The sequence below is a fragment of the Lathyrus oleraceus genome, chromosome 3 (genome assembly GCF_024323335.1).
Source record: "Lathyrus oleraceus cultivar Zhongwan6 chromosome 3, CAAS_Psat_ZW6_1.0, whole genome shotgun sequence".
Taxonomy (NCBI): Eukaryota; Viridiplantae; Streptophyta; class Magnoliopsida; order Fabales; family Fabaceae; genus Lathyrus; species Lathyrus oleraceus.
Window position 1 is genome coordinate 308820553 of NC_066581.1, and position 13213 is coordinate 308833765.

Genomic DNA, 13213 nt, shown 5'->3' on the forward strand with positions numbered 1-13213 from the left:
GGGGGGGGGGGCTTAGACAGCGCTTTTAAGATTTAAAAAAGCGCTGTCTAAACCTTTAGCAGCGGAGGTTTAGACAGCGCTTTAAAGCGCTGTCTAAGGCTAAAAAAAGCGCTGTCTAAGGTCTTGTTTGTTGTAATGCTTTCCGAGCGTCTCCGATCTTGTGGCATGTAGTCCGTCTTATTGCAAAGAGGTAACTGCCTAAGACTCGATTCAGCGAGCTGCGACACCTACTGCTAGGACGTGAACACATCGCCCACTCTCCTTTGACACAACTGGTGTCCTCCTTTGTAAGTCCATGTTCAGATGGCAAGCCCTATGTAGCCGAACTACGGCAACTTTGATTCTCATGTTCAGATGAGATACGTAGGCACAAGATGCGACGTCTTGCCGAGTTAGACTGACAACTAACAACTAATCTTTGTTTGTTTTCGCCCTCGTTGCGATCGAGACTTTCCCTTTCTCTTGCCCTAGTTGCAATCGAGACTTTTGTTCCCGTTAGTTAGCCGAACTACATTATGCTCTGATTCTCATTCCAGATGAGATATGTAGGCATAAGACGCGATGTCTTGGCGAGCACACATCTCTTTCACCCATAGGTAGCCGAGCTACGAAGACTCTGATTCTCATATTCAGATGAGATACGTATGCAATGGATGCGATATCTGTGCGAGTCATTTTTCTCTTGACCCTTTTAGTAAATAGTACATTAGATAAACACACACCCTTTAGACAAGAACAACAAGAGTGGATCCCGTAGAGTACTACGGATGCGTAGGGGTGCTAATACCTTCCCTTCGCATAATCGACTCCCGAACCCAAGATTTGGTTGCGAGACCTTGTCTTTTCCTTTCCTCTCTTCAGGTTTACTTCGAGCGTTTCCTTTCCCTCCTTTGGGATAAATAACGCACGGTGGCGACTCTTCTGTCATTTTCTTTCGCCGGTTTTTTTTCGCACCTCTGTATTTTTCAGGTTGCGACACTTGGGATTGGGAAGATAAGAAGATAACCTAGAATGAGACTTAGAAGCTGTAGGAAGAACGTGATCGGTGAACGATGAAAGAACCGGAGCTGTGAGTTTGGATCTCAAAGCAATAGTAAGGCACACGGCACGAGAAATTCTGCGAACTTCCTTAGAGTTTGAACCAGTTTCAATGATTGATGCTATTTCCTTGAAATGATGCAATGTAGAAGGAATAGCTGCGGAAACAGAGTGAGAAGGTGTAGGGTGAGCACCAAAAGCTGAAATCATATTTGAAGGGCTCATTGTCTGTGATGGAAAATGGGGAGTTCTACCAAGGTGTTGTTTGAAGAATCAACTTTTCTTTCTCAAGCACCTCTGCTGATGCATCAGCAAGGACTGAAGGCCAAATAGTTGGCTTAGGCCAAGGTAGCAAGCTGAGGGAAGCACTGTTGACAGGACTTCTTTCTATATCAGTACCATACCCAATTAAATACGCTAGCCTCATGAACTTAACTCTGGCTAAAGAATATAGGTCACCAAGAAGACAAAAGAACTCCTTCTCTGCATCAGGCGCCACAAGTACATCACTACAGTTGGAAGTGGTTGCTTCAATTAAAGCCAAGCAAGTAGTTATCACCCAGACTTCATGCATACAAAAAGGAAGAATACGCTCGTTCAATGCCAAGGATTTTGAGAAGCTTAATATGAACGAATAACCTCGTGATGCTACCTCAATAGGTCGATTTAGCTTGAATAAGAGCTTTGATTGATAGGCAAACAGATACTGTCTGAACTCGAACTCCCTAAATGAATCCTCTTGGACAATCTGCGTTAATGCTTTGTTTCCTGGATTAACAATTGTTGCCTGATCATCCCCATGGTCTGCCCCACCAAATTCTCTTTTCTTTCCAGTCATGTTAACTGTTTCAAGATAGCAGAGTTCTAGTTCATCATATTCCCGTAAGGCATCTTCATGAAGATGCGCCATTTCAAACATAAAAGCCAAACTTTCCTTCAAAATGAAAAAATTACAGAAGTTCCAGACTGGCATGAGACGCTGTTCACTGAGCTTCCGTATCTCATCTTCATAAAATTGTACACGCCTATCCAGTGTATTTCTGATGCATTCCATTATTTTTGATTCTAGATCTTCCCAAAAATTAGCTTCAGGGAAATGCATATCATATTTGCAGCATCTTTCTCTTTTTCTGGAGCTAAAATCAACTTCAAGTTTAGCATATACTTTCTTTTCCATTTTGTTTGCCTGGTCATTAGCTAGACGAGCTTTAGATACAAATACAATAAACCATTCCCTTTCATCATTCTGGACAATTAGTTTCAAGCGTGGTTTAAGGATGGTTTTAAACTCATCAAGATCCTCACAGGTAACAAGCACGACAGTTGCATACGACTCTCGAAACCAGAACAACAACTGCTCCTGAGGGAACCGGCTACGAAGCCTTGAATCTGTAGTTAATATGAACTCCGCCGACAACTTCTCAACCAATACAGGGTTCCTCGCCTTGTTATTCAAACCCGCTCTCTTGAACGACAACCGCGCTTCAAAAGCAGGCTTGACAGTTGGCCACAAATCACTCACATCCTCCACTGAAATGACGAGGCGATTGGTAGAGTTCTTGATGGTTTGGAACTGGGCGAGGAAGTTGGCCATGTTGGATCTGTAGAATGTTTAGCAGAGATCCATGGAATGAGAATCAGAGAGAGAAGGGAAGTGCAGTTGTCTTTATCAGATAGCTCTACAGATACATAAGCAACACTGCTACTGGCTGGTGGTTTCTCCTGAGCACAAGTACGAGATTGTGAAATGCTTGCAGGCTAGGAAACATATTTGTGGAATAACCGGTGATGGAGTGAACGATAAGCCTGATCTTAAGAAGGCTGACATTGGTAGTTGTTGCAGATGCTACTGATGCAGCTTGAAGTGCATCAGATATTATTTGAACCGAACCTGGCCTTAGGGTTATCATAAGTGTTGTTTTTTTCAAAGAGTAAAGAATTATGTGACTTATGCAGTCTCAATTACACTTTGTATTGTGCTTGGTTTCATGTTGCTGGCTCTGATACGAAAGTTCGACTTTCCGCCCCTTATGGTACTTATTATTATCATGCTGAATGATGGTACCATTATCCACTACCAAACAGTGGGAAACTGAAGGAAACATTTGCTAACGATGTTGTGTTAGGCCATTACATAGCATCATAGCGGTTACGACGGGACCAAAACATTCAACCTGCAATATACGTGAGAAGATAACATCCACCTGCAAAAGCCAATCTTAGTCTGTAGCCTAGCCAACACAATCCATTTCCATCCAACAAGCAGGTCATGTGTTAACACCATATAACAGAACTGGAAACTTGATATTAAATATTGAATTATCCTGCAGTCATCAAACTCTGTTGTCACAAACGAGCTCGGCAGTGCCGCATGCAGCCTAAAGAATCATAATCTATGTTCTGCTTTTGCTTCTGATTACTATCAAGAGAAGTAACTCCATTAGAAGAGGCTCCAAACTGCTGATTTATATCTCCATATTTCTCAGGAGGAGTATAAAGATGAACAAAATTGCCAATTTTTTGCTTTCCTGCTGATGATGACTTTGGAAGCTTCTTCTTTTCTTCGGGCACCAATGCATCTTTATGACCGGATTTTGTGTCTGATTCACTGAACATTGATAGTGAAGCAGCGATACCGTTAACATCCACATCCATTTGAGATCTTATCTTCTTATTATCGTGGGATGACTTTCTGTTCGAACCATTGATCGGAAGAACTTCAATATTTTCCTTGGAGGAATCCATATTGTATCCTGATATGTTTTTTAATGGACTCACGTCTGCACAATGAAGCTTTAAGTCAGACATTAATGCATCATCGGAACCTTCAGCGCCATGCGAAGAAGAAAACCAGTAGAACTCCTCTTCATTATTGAGACTCTCCATTCCAAAAGTTAAATCACAACTTAACATCCTGTCAACATCTTCTAAGTTTCCTATATCCAACCACCCATCATTATCAAGAAAGCTGAGTTCATTATCAGCTTGAGATGTGTGGTTTTTTGAATGTTGACACGCACTATCATCTTCCACCACACACTTGTTTTCTGAGACGGTATCATCTACACAAAACTCGCTGCCACCAGAATCTATATTGTTGCTCTTGAAAAATTGGTCAGACATGCCTGTATCATCCGAAGTTAGCCTTTTTTCTTCTTTGTATGAGTCACCGTCACACGAAGAAAATACACCTTCAGACCATGAATCCTTTTCTGGCATTCTTTCATTCTGGGTCATATTTTGCAAGTATAATTCCTCTTTACCCAGAGTACCGTAGCTACTAACACGATTGCTACTCCTTATACCACGTAATATGTGAAGTGATTTCTTACTGCCATCACCCTCTATTACAAACTGATTATTGTGTGGGCTACCAGAATGGGGGACTATGAGATCATCATTCTCAATCTCATCAAATCTATCCCACACATTATCTTCAAACATTTAATACGAATTGTATTCTATGCAATTCACATAAACAGTAGCATCAGCTACACCCACCACCAATCCACAATAAGTTTCTAACGGGAAGTCTTTCTGGTGTCTTATTTAATAGCTACCAAGTCACTTCTGCATCCGTAGCACTTAGTGAATATAAGGCTCCATTTGGCTCAATAAGTCATAACCTAGTTTAAAGTATCTCAGATGAGCATCCATTATTGCACTTATTGACTCCAAGAACTCGTACTTCTTTTTCACTTCAATATTCATGAGAGAGTGTACTAGATTGAAGTGGCTTTTCTCAAATGATGACTTTGAATTTTGTAGACCCTCTTCTAATTCAGCAACAATATCTTCAGGAGTATTCTTCTTCAAAGAAACAAACTTTTCTCGTGACTGATCATACAATTGCATAGATTTGTCAAAACGACGACGAGATTCCTTTGCATTTTGCATATCAATATTTATAAACTCTGACAACCAGTCAATCAATACACACTCTACCCGTGAGCGAAGAAGCTCTTTAAAAGTAGCTAATTCACGTAGTGCAGTGATAAACTTAGATATGATGGGTCCTCCAACTGATACACTAACAGGGCCGTCGTAGCCACCTCCAAATGCTTCTAATGAATCAGCAAAGGCATTTTCTCCATTATGTTCCTTTTCCTTAAATCAATCATTTCCCAAATGCAGTCATGGAGCCTCTTACTCAATTCTTACCCAAAGCAAATAAACTCAAAGATGTGTAAAACACGTTGCTATACCTCCTTTTACACAACTTGATCCATCACATGTTTATGGGTGTAAGCTCTTCAATGCAGCTTGACCGGTTATTACACCAAAGCAATAACTGATTTTATCACATGATAAAGGATTCCATGTCTTGCTTGACCAAGGGAAAATAATCACTCTATCTCAAGACAAACGTCGAGGCCCAAAGGTTTATGGAATACCAGGTGATGACAAGTCTAAACGAAACAAGTTGGTGGATAGATTCATGAACAGATGAAATGATCATGAGGAGAAAAAAAAATGAATGATCGATGGGAAAAAATTTCGGGGCCAAAATCGGGGTATGACACTTGGTCAAGGTTGATTTGACTTTGTTGGATTAAAATGATTGGATTTAGGGGATTGATGAAATGTACATTTCATCTCCCAAAATGAATGAATGATTTTAATTTGATAAAAGTCCTCCCATGACCAATTTTTGTTTGTCTCATTTCCCCTCCCTCTTCATCTTCAATCCCCTTTTGTCCCATCCATTTCATTGACCTATGATATCTCTATATCCTAAGGTTAATTGGTTCATAAACCAATACAAGTATGGATCAGATTAGGTCCCCCTTTTGCCATTTTCTTTTAAGTGTGGTATGTTTTAAGAGTATGGTTCATTATACCATATCTCTAACATGCATTAACACTAAAATTTCTATTGCCCGACCTCAGATAGTTGTGACTTCTACATAAGTCCAATTACGCTTGCTTAACATAGCACCAAATTTTGACCCAAAAGCATAGCAATCTAGGAAGTGAGATTGTAAGTCTCCCCCCTTTTCATGGTATTGTGTGGAAACTTGGCCTTTTTTACTTCCTTTGGAAGATGTCTTGGTTCAAGGATCCATGCTTGTGAATAGAGGGTTGAGTGTTCTCCAAAGAATGACTTAGACAATTGAAAAGCAAAACAATACTAACTTCTAATCAACTAACATTTGACTAACTTTTAATTTAAAGTTATTTACTTTATGCACTTTAAATTCAAGTCATTTATCATTTGCCATTATTCATACCATTTAATTTGTTTATTTTAATGTCATTTTCACTTTGCTCACTTGAGCCATATATTATGATTGTATATACTTGTTTGTGTATTTTGTTTGTGTTTGTGGTCTTTTGACCTTAATGTACATAATAACAACAAAAACTCTTAAAAAATGTGTGTGTGGACTCTTGGATTTGATGTGAGACTTGGACTTAGAATTAGGCAACATTCCCTATGCAAAAGGACTTGGCCAATGCCAACTTTTCTGAAGCCAGTCATTGTGAATTGAACTTCCATCTGATGCAAGTGTTGAGATCTATTTGAGTTCATATGCTACATAGTCTTGATGAAGATGTTACTTTGAACCTGTGTCTAATGCCTTATTCTGAGCCATTCAAGGAGTATGTCATCTGATGCATGGGAGCTTAAGAAGAAGACAATGAAGTTGCTAGCTTGGATGTGGCTATCTTTATTTGATGCCTTGCTCTTCATATTGCTATGTGTGTATTGATATTGCTTGATTTTAAAGTCCAAGGGAAAGTGGGTTTTTATATGACATTCTTGTATATTGGATTGCATCCCACTGGTCAGATCTTTTCAACCCTTAACTTTTAAATTTTTTCTTAGGATTGGTCTCTTCATCTCCTCCCACTTCTTAAATTTCAAATATCTCCCCTCTTTCAAAATCTTCTTTGCTTGTGATTTCTAAACTTTGACTTTATTGCAAATTAGAAACTTTGGCCTTATGCCATTGTATTTTTAAACTCTTTTTCTTAATCAAATTTGTAAATGAATCTAACCATATTGGCTTCAAATTTCAAAAGACAAAAAGAACTAACACTCATTCAAAACTTTTTTAGGCCTTTTGTGCCTCTTCTAAACTTAAACTTTTGTTAAAAGCAATCAACTCACTTTGAAATTGTTACCACGAACTACGAGGTTTTGATCCCTCATTTTTATGTTGGTACATAGGCACAAGTCCGAAGGTCTTGTCAAACACAAAAATATAATTAATGAATTCTTTTATCAACCCCAAACTCTATTTATTGAAAACATCTTTTTATACCAAAACACATGTACACATAAAAAAGGGCTCCCTGGGAGTACCTAGGACACTTTGGGTGCTAACCCCTTCCCTCTGTGTAACCAACCCCCTTACCTGTAATCTCTGGAATTTTATTAATTTTGATTTGAAAACTTCTTATCTTTGGGTTTTGTTCGTACTTTTCTCTTTTCCTTTGGAAACAATAAAAGCGCGGTGGCGACTCTGGTTTTATTGACGTTAAGTTTATCCATTGCTTAATGGTCATGAATTTACCGTTACAGAAATCAAGTGGCGACTCTGCAGGGGAGTAATCTCAAGTGGGTTTAGCCAATTTTTTTGTGTGTATATAATTGTATATTTAATGTTTGTATATTTGTTTGTATGATATAATCTGCTTGTTGTGCTTGGTGATCTCTGAGTGGTGAGATAAGTTCTAACCCAAACTTGAGTGCAATTAAGATAGGAGGATGGTATAGTCATGTTCGACTTTTGTGGAGTAGTCCTTAACATATTGGCTTGAGACCCATCTACTCAGTGGAGACCCTTTTAGAGTTATTAATGTCACACAAGTTATTTGTGGTTATGCATTACTTTCTCTGATTTGGGGTCCGAGAAGCTGAGGATCGTAGAACATTTAACCCAAATTTGCCTATTTAGGATGTAGTGCGGAGACTGTTCAGGTGTAGACTTGATAACAGTTGTTACACGATACTACACTCAGACGGGTTTCTCTTGAGAATATTATGGGTTGATGAGTCAGTCATCCTAACCTATAATATCCGATAGATGGAATTAAGACTCTGGGAACTTTTTAGAACATGATCTACAGGTATTATCCTTAGTACACTCCTTTGGGATGGTTCTTAACCTGACTCCATGCTCGTGACTCACAACAAACCCTTGATTCTTGGTTGATCTAATCAAGTCTTGTCAATATCAATGGAACTTGGGTGTTGATAAGGTGAAACCCATAATCTACCAAAATGGATGATTGATCTTGACAATAACTTGATTCATCCCTTGACCTTTGTTTGTTTGCCTTGTGTGTGATCCCTTATTTGTGATTGTTGCATTCATGCATTCATGCGCATCATAACATCCATCACACGAAAAATGACTTCAAGGAACTGAGGTTTTATTTGCAAATATTTTCAGACCATGGATTGTGGACGAAGGAACACTAAGAAGTACAGTTTCAGATGTCCGGATTTGAAAGAGTTAAGGAAGCTATCATATTTTGTATTAGATCCCTTGGACTTCAAACAACGTCATGGGAAGCTTCTATCTGTGTTATATGCTGATATGGTCGAAGGACTCTTGAGTGTGTTGGTTCAGTTCTATGACCCTCTCTACCGTTGCTTCACTTTTCCTGATTATCAGCTCGTGCCTACGTTAGAGGAGTATGCCCATCTCTTCGGAATACCTGTTTCTAATAAAGTGTTGTTTAGTGGATTGGAGGAGATTCCCAGATCTCATATCATAGCTGAAGCTCTTCATCTGAAGAAGTCTGAGATTGAGGCTCATTGGGTGAAGAAAGGAGGAATATTTAGGTTGACTTTTGAGTTCCTCATAGGGAAAGTTACTGCTTTTGCTCAAGCCGGTAGTATGGATGCTTTTGAAGCCATCTTTGTGTTGCTCATCTATGGTTTAGCTTTGTTCCCTAATATTGAAGGTTTTGTTGATGTTAACGCCATTAGAATCTTCTTGATTGGGAATCATGTGAAGAGACAGAGAGGACTAGAGGGTCCATCTTCCTCTAGTATGCCTCAGCTTTCCGGTGCTTCGAAGAAGATAGTTGATCAGCTTGTCCTCGAGAAGGCTCAAATGTAGACATCCTTTGAGTCCGAGATTCAACGCATTCGAAGGAAGTACGCGCTTGCAGCCAGATCATCTGACATTGTTGTGAGAGGATCCTTAGGATGACTAGTTTCCTTTTCTCTTGTATTTGTATTTTGGTTTCTGAAATTGTACTCAGTGTAATCCTTCCAAATTATATGAATAAAATAGATTTTTATGGTCAATCGAATTGTTACAATTGTTATTATTACATATATTTGCAAATAAAATAGTATGTTCCTTGAAAATAAAAACAATCAAAACATTGCATATTATGCATCATTTGCATAGCAGGTTTTTCTTCCGCCAGATGTCTTATTGGTTATTCTTCTGTGCTTCAGCCTAGCTGACTCATCGATATAATACTCGCGCCAATCATCTGAGAATCATGGAACACTTGGAACAAGAGAACCGAGATTTGAAGGACGAGATTGCTCGCTTGACTGCCATGATGGAGTCTGTGTTAGCTACTCATAGTCAATCTTCTCCAACGCCTGCAACTCCTCCTCCTCAGAGGACTGTCATTTTAGAGGTTGTTACTTCAACCGTGCCTGCCACTCAGTTTGCTCCTGCTATGCTTGCCGGATTCCCGTGGGGGATGCCACCGAACATTGTGCCTGAAGGGTTTGCACCCACTTTTTCTTCCATGCCGACATCTAGCCCGGTCATGTCCGTTCCTCCTCCAGTCGTTCACACTCTGCCTCGTGTTGAGGACACCATCTATCATTCCGAGCCGTCTGAGGGTCCGGATGTTTATGAGAAGATGGATGAGATGAAAGACCAATTCCTTGAGTTGCGAAAGGAGTTGAAGACCTTGAGGGGAAAAGATTTGTTCGGTAAGAGTGCTGTGGAACTTTGCTTGGTTCCCAACATCAAGATCTCGATGAAGTTCAAAGTCCATGACTTTGAAAAGTATAAGGGAAACACCTGCCCACTTAGGCATCTTGTCATGTATGCCAGGAAAATGTCGATGCAAACTGATAATGATCAGTTACTGGTTCACTATTTCCAAGACAGTCTGACTGGTGCCGCTCTGAGGTGGTACATGGGTTTGGATAGTGTGAGTGTCCACACGTTCAATGATTTGGGTGAGGTCTTTGTGAAGCAATATAAATACAACATTGATATGGAACCAAATAGGGACCAACTGAGGTTGATGTCTCAGAAGTATAAGGAGACGTTTAAAGAGTATGCCTAAAGATGGAGAGAGCTTTCCGCTCAGATCAACCCTCAATTGGAAGAAAAGGAGATGACTAAGATTTTTCTCAAGACCCTGAGCTTGTTTTACTATGAGTGAATGATTGCTAGTGCCCCAGTGACTTTACCAAAATGGTAAATATGGGGATGCGATTAAAAGAAGGTGTTTGTGAGGGACGATTATCTAAGGAAGAGGTATCTTCGAGCAAGAGGTATGGTAACAGTTTCGCTAAGAAGAAGGAAGACGAGACCAATGCAGTGTCAGTTGGGAGGCAGATGAGGCCTCATGTCAGAAGATGTCCACAACCCCGTCAGCACCATCGTCAAGTATCATCTATTATTCCAGTATTTTCCAATAATCAATCAATGCCAGTTCAACAACAACGTCAACAACAACCACAATAAAGAACAAACAACTACAACAATAACACCAACAAAAATTTGAGAGGAAGAAGGTCTCTTTAGACCCTATTCCCATGTCATATGCTGAACTATACCCGTCTTTGGTTCTCAAGAACCTTCTCCAACCAAGAAATCCGCCACAAATTCCAGAACCACTTCCATGGTGGTACAAGCCAGAACTCCGTTGTGCCTTTCATCAAGGGGCTTCTGGTCATAATATCGAGAATTGCTACCCGTTGAAATACGAGGTCCAGAAGCTAGTAAAGAGTGGGATGATGTCCTTTGAGGACCGTGCGCCAAATGTGAAAGCCAATCCATTGCATGCTCATGGTAATCCCTCTGTTAATATGGTAGATGGTTGTCCAATGAGTTTCCGCGTGTTTGATGTGCGACATATCCATCGATCTTTGGTTGAGATGCATAAGACCCTGTGCACTATTAGTGATTGTGAGCATGATCACGATAGTTGTACAATCTGCAGTGTGAACCCCCGTGGGTGTTCGGTTGTCAAGAGAGATATCCAAAGGTTGATGGACGAGAATGTGATTCAGATTCAACAATCAAGAGATATATATGATTTCAACGTGATAGTGTCAGTGTTTAAGACCCCTGAGTGGGTGGTAATTCAGTTCGATAGTAGCAATAGTAACATGGTCAACAGATCGGTATCTTCGTTAGTGATACGATTAGCGGGCCCAGTCCCGTATGCATCCGATAGAGTTGTTCCATATCAGTATAATGCAACTATGGTGGAGAATGGTCAAGAGGTCCTGTTGCCTACGACTAATTCTGTTGTGAATATTGCCGATATAGCGAAGGTGACCCGTAGCGGTCGTGTGTTTGGTCCTGTTTTCTAGAAGGATATAGAGGATGTTTGTAAGAAGGTTGAAGTTTCTGTAGCAAGTTCGATTAGTACTTCTGTGTGCTAGTCTGGTGAATCCAACAAGCTAAAGCCTAACGATGATGATGCGGTGCTTCGTTTGATTAAGAAAAGTGAATTTAATATGGTGGAGCAGCTGCTCCAGACTCCCTCCAAAATTTCAGTGTTGTCTCTGCTTATGAATTCTGAAGCGTACAGAGAAGCATTGCAAAAGGTATTGGAGCAAGCTTATGTTGAACATGATGTAACTTTGGATCTGTTTGACCACATTGTTGCCAATATCACTTCCTGCAATAATATGAGCTTTTGTGATGAAGAACTTCCCAAGGAAGGCAGAAATCACAATCTAGCACTGTATATATCGATGAATTGTAAGGAGGACGCATTATCAAATGTGTTGGTTGATACCGGCTCTTCCTTGAATGTACTCCCCAAGTCAACTTTGTCCAGATTATCATACCAAGGAGCTCCGATGAGATACAATGGCGTGATTATCAAAGCTTTTGATGGTTCTCGCAAGACTGTTATTGGTGAGGTGGACCTTCTAGTGAAGATAGGTCTGAGTGATTTCCAAATTAACTTCCAGGTAATGGATATCCACCCGACCTATAACTGCTTGTTACGAAGGCCATGGATACATGAGGCAGGAGTTGTTACGTCAACTCTGCATCAGAAGTTGAAATTCGTGAAGAATGGAAAGCTCGTCCTTGTGGGTGGAGAGAAAGCTTTGTTGGTAAGCCACTTGTCGTCTTTCTCTTATGTTGAAGCTAAGGATGAGATTAAAACTCCGTTCAAAGCTCTATCTATTGCCGAGGAAAATAGAGTTAGGGTACCTATATCCTCTTTTAAAGACGCGTAGAAAGTTGTTGAAGAGGGTAATCTGATCAGTGGGGCCGGATGGTAGAGGTCTCCGAGAACAAGAGTCGTGCTGGTTTGGGTTTTCAGCAAGGGTCATCAGTTGAAGATGTGCAACCCAGTTTCCGTAGTGGAGGGTTCATTCATGGTAATGAACAACACTCCGCTGCCGTGATTGAGGAGGATGGAGATGAAGACTGCACAAATTTTGTGACGCATGGAAAAACTTGCAACAATTGGATCGTTGTCGATGTTCTTGTTATTGTTCATCATTCTAAGTAATTGTTTTATTATTTTTGAAAATCCTTCTCCTATGCCTAAGGGAGAAGTGAAAATTGTTAGGCATCTTTCAATTTGATCATTAATAAAATGCAATTATATTCATCCACATCTATGATGTTTTACTTTTCTGAAAAATGGTAATCACAAAAAACATAAATAAGTAAATATTAATTGTCCATCTGCATAATATTTGGTCACAGTTGACTTCTCTAAAATCAAAATATCAAATCATTATGCAGATTGCTTTCTAAACCCATTGAATACAATGATCCTACTCCTTCTCCAAACTTTGAATTCTCTGTGTTTGAGGCTGAGGAAGAAAGTGATGAAGAAGTGTCTGATGAATTGTCTCGTCTACTTGAGCACGAGGAAAAAGCCATTCAGCCATTTGAAGAGCAAATTGATTTAGTCAACTTGGGTTCCGAAGATGATGCGAAGGAAGTCAAAATTGGGTCTCAACTATGTCCAGAGGTTA

The 13213-nt window shown here is 40.0% G+C and overlaps 3 protein-coding genes across 3 annotated transcripts; all 3 read right to left on the reverse strand.

Annotated features, from left to right (window-relative positions):
• Positions 1–1288: 1288 nt before the first annotated feature.
• Positions 1289–2695, reverse strand: LOC127131015 (trafficking protein particle complex II-specific subunit 130 homolog). Its single transcript, XM_051059959.1, has one exon. The coding sequence runs from the start codon at positions 2630–2632 to the stop codon at positions 1289–1291; it is 1344 nt and encodes a 447-aa protein (XP_050915916.1). The 5' UTR covers positions 2633–2695.
• A 689-nt stretch (positions 2696–3384) lies between these two features.
• Positions 3385–4619, reverse strand: LOC127131016 (protein LNK1-like). The gene has a single exon (XM_051059960.1). The coding sequence runs from the start codon at positions 4480–4482 to the stop codon at positions 3385–3387; it is 1098 nt and encodes a 365-aa protein (XP_050915917.1). The 5' UTR covers positions 4483–4619.
• Positions 4620–4623: 4 nt separating this feature from the next.
• LOC127131017 (ADP-ribosylation factor GTPase-activating protein AGD2) lies at positions 4624–5267 on the reverse strand. Its single transcript, XM_051059961.1, has 2 exons — positions 5259–5267; positions 4624–5145 (listed from the first exon to the last, which is right to left on the reverse strand). Exons 1-2 carry the CDS (start codon positions 5265–5267, stop codon positions 4624–4626), a joined length of 531 nt encoding a protein of 176 aa, XP_050915918.1.
• Between the last annotated feature and the right edge of the window lie 7946 nt (positions 5268–13213).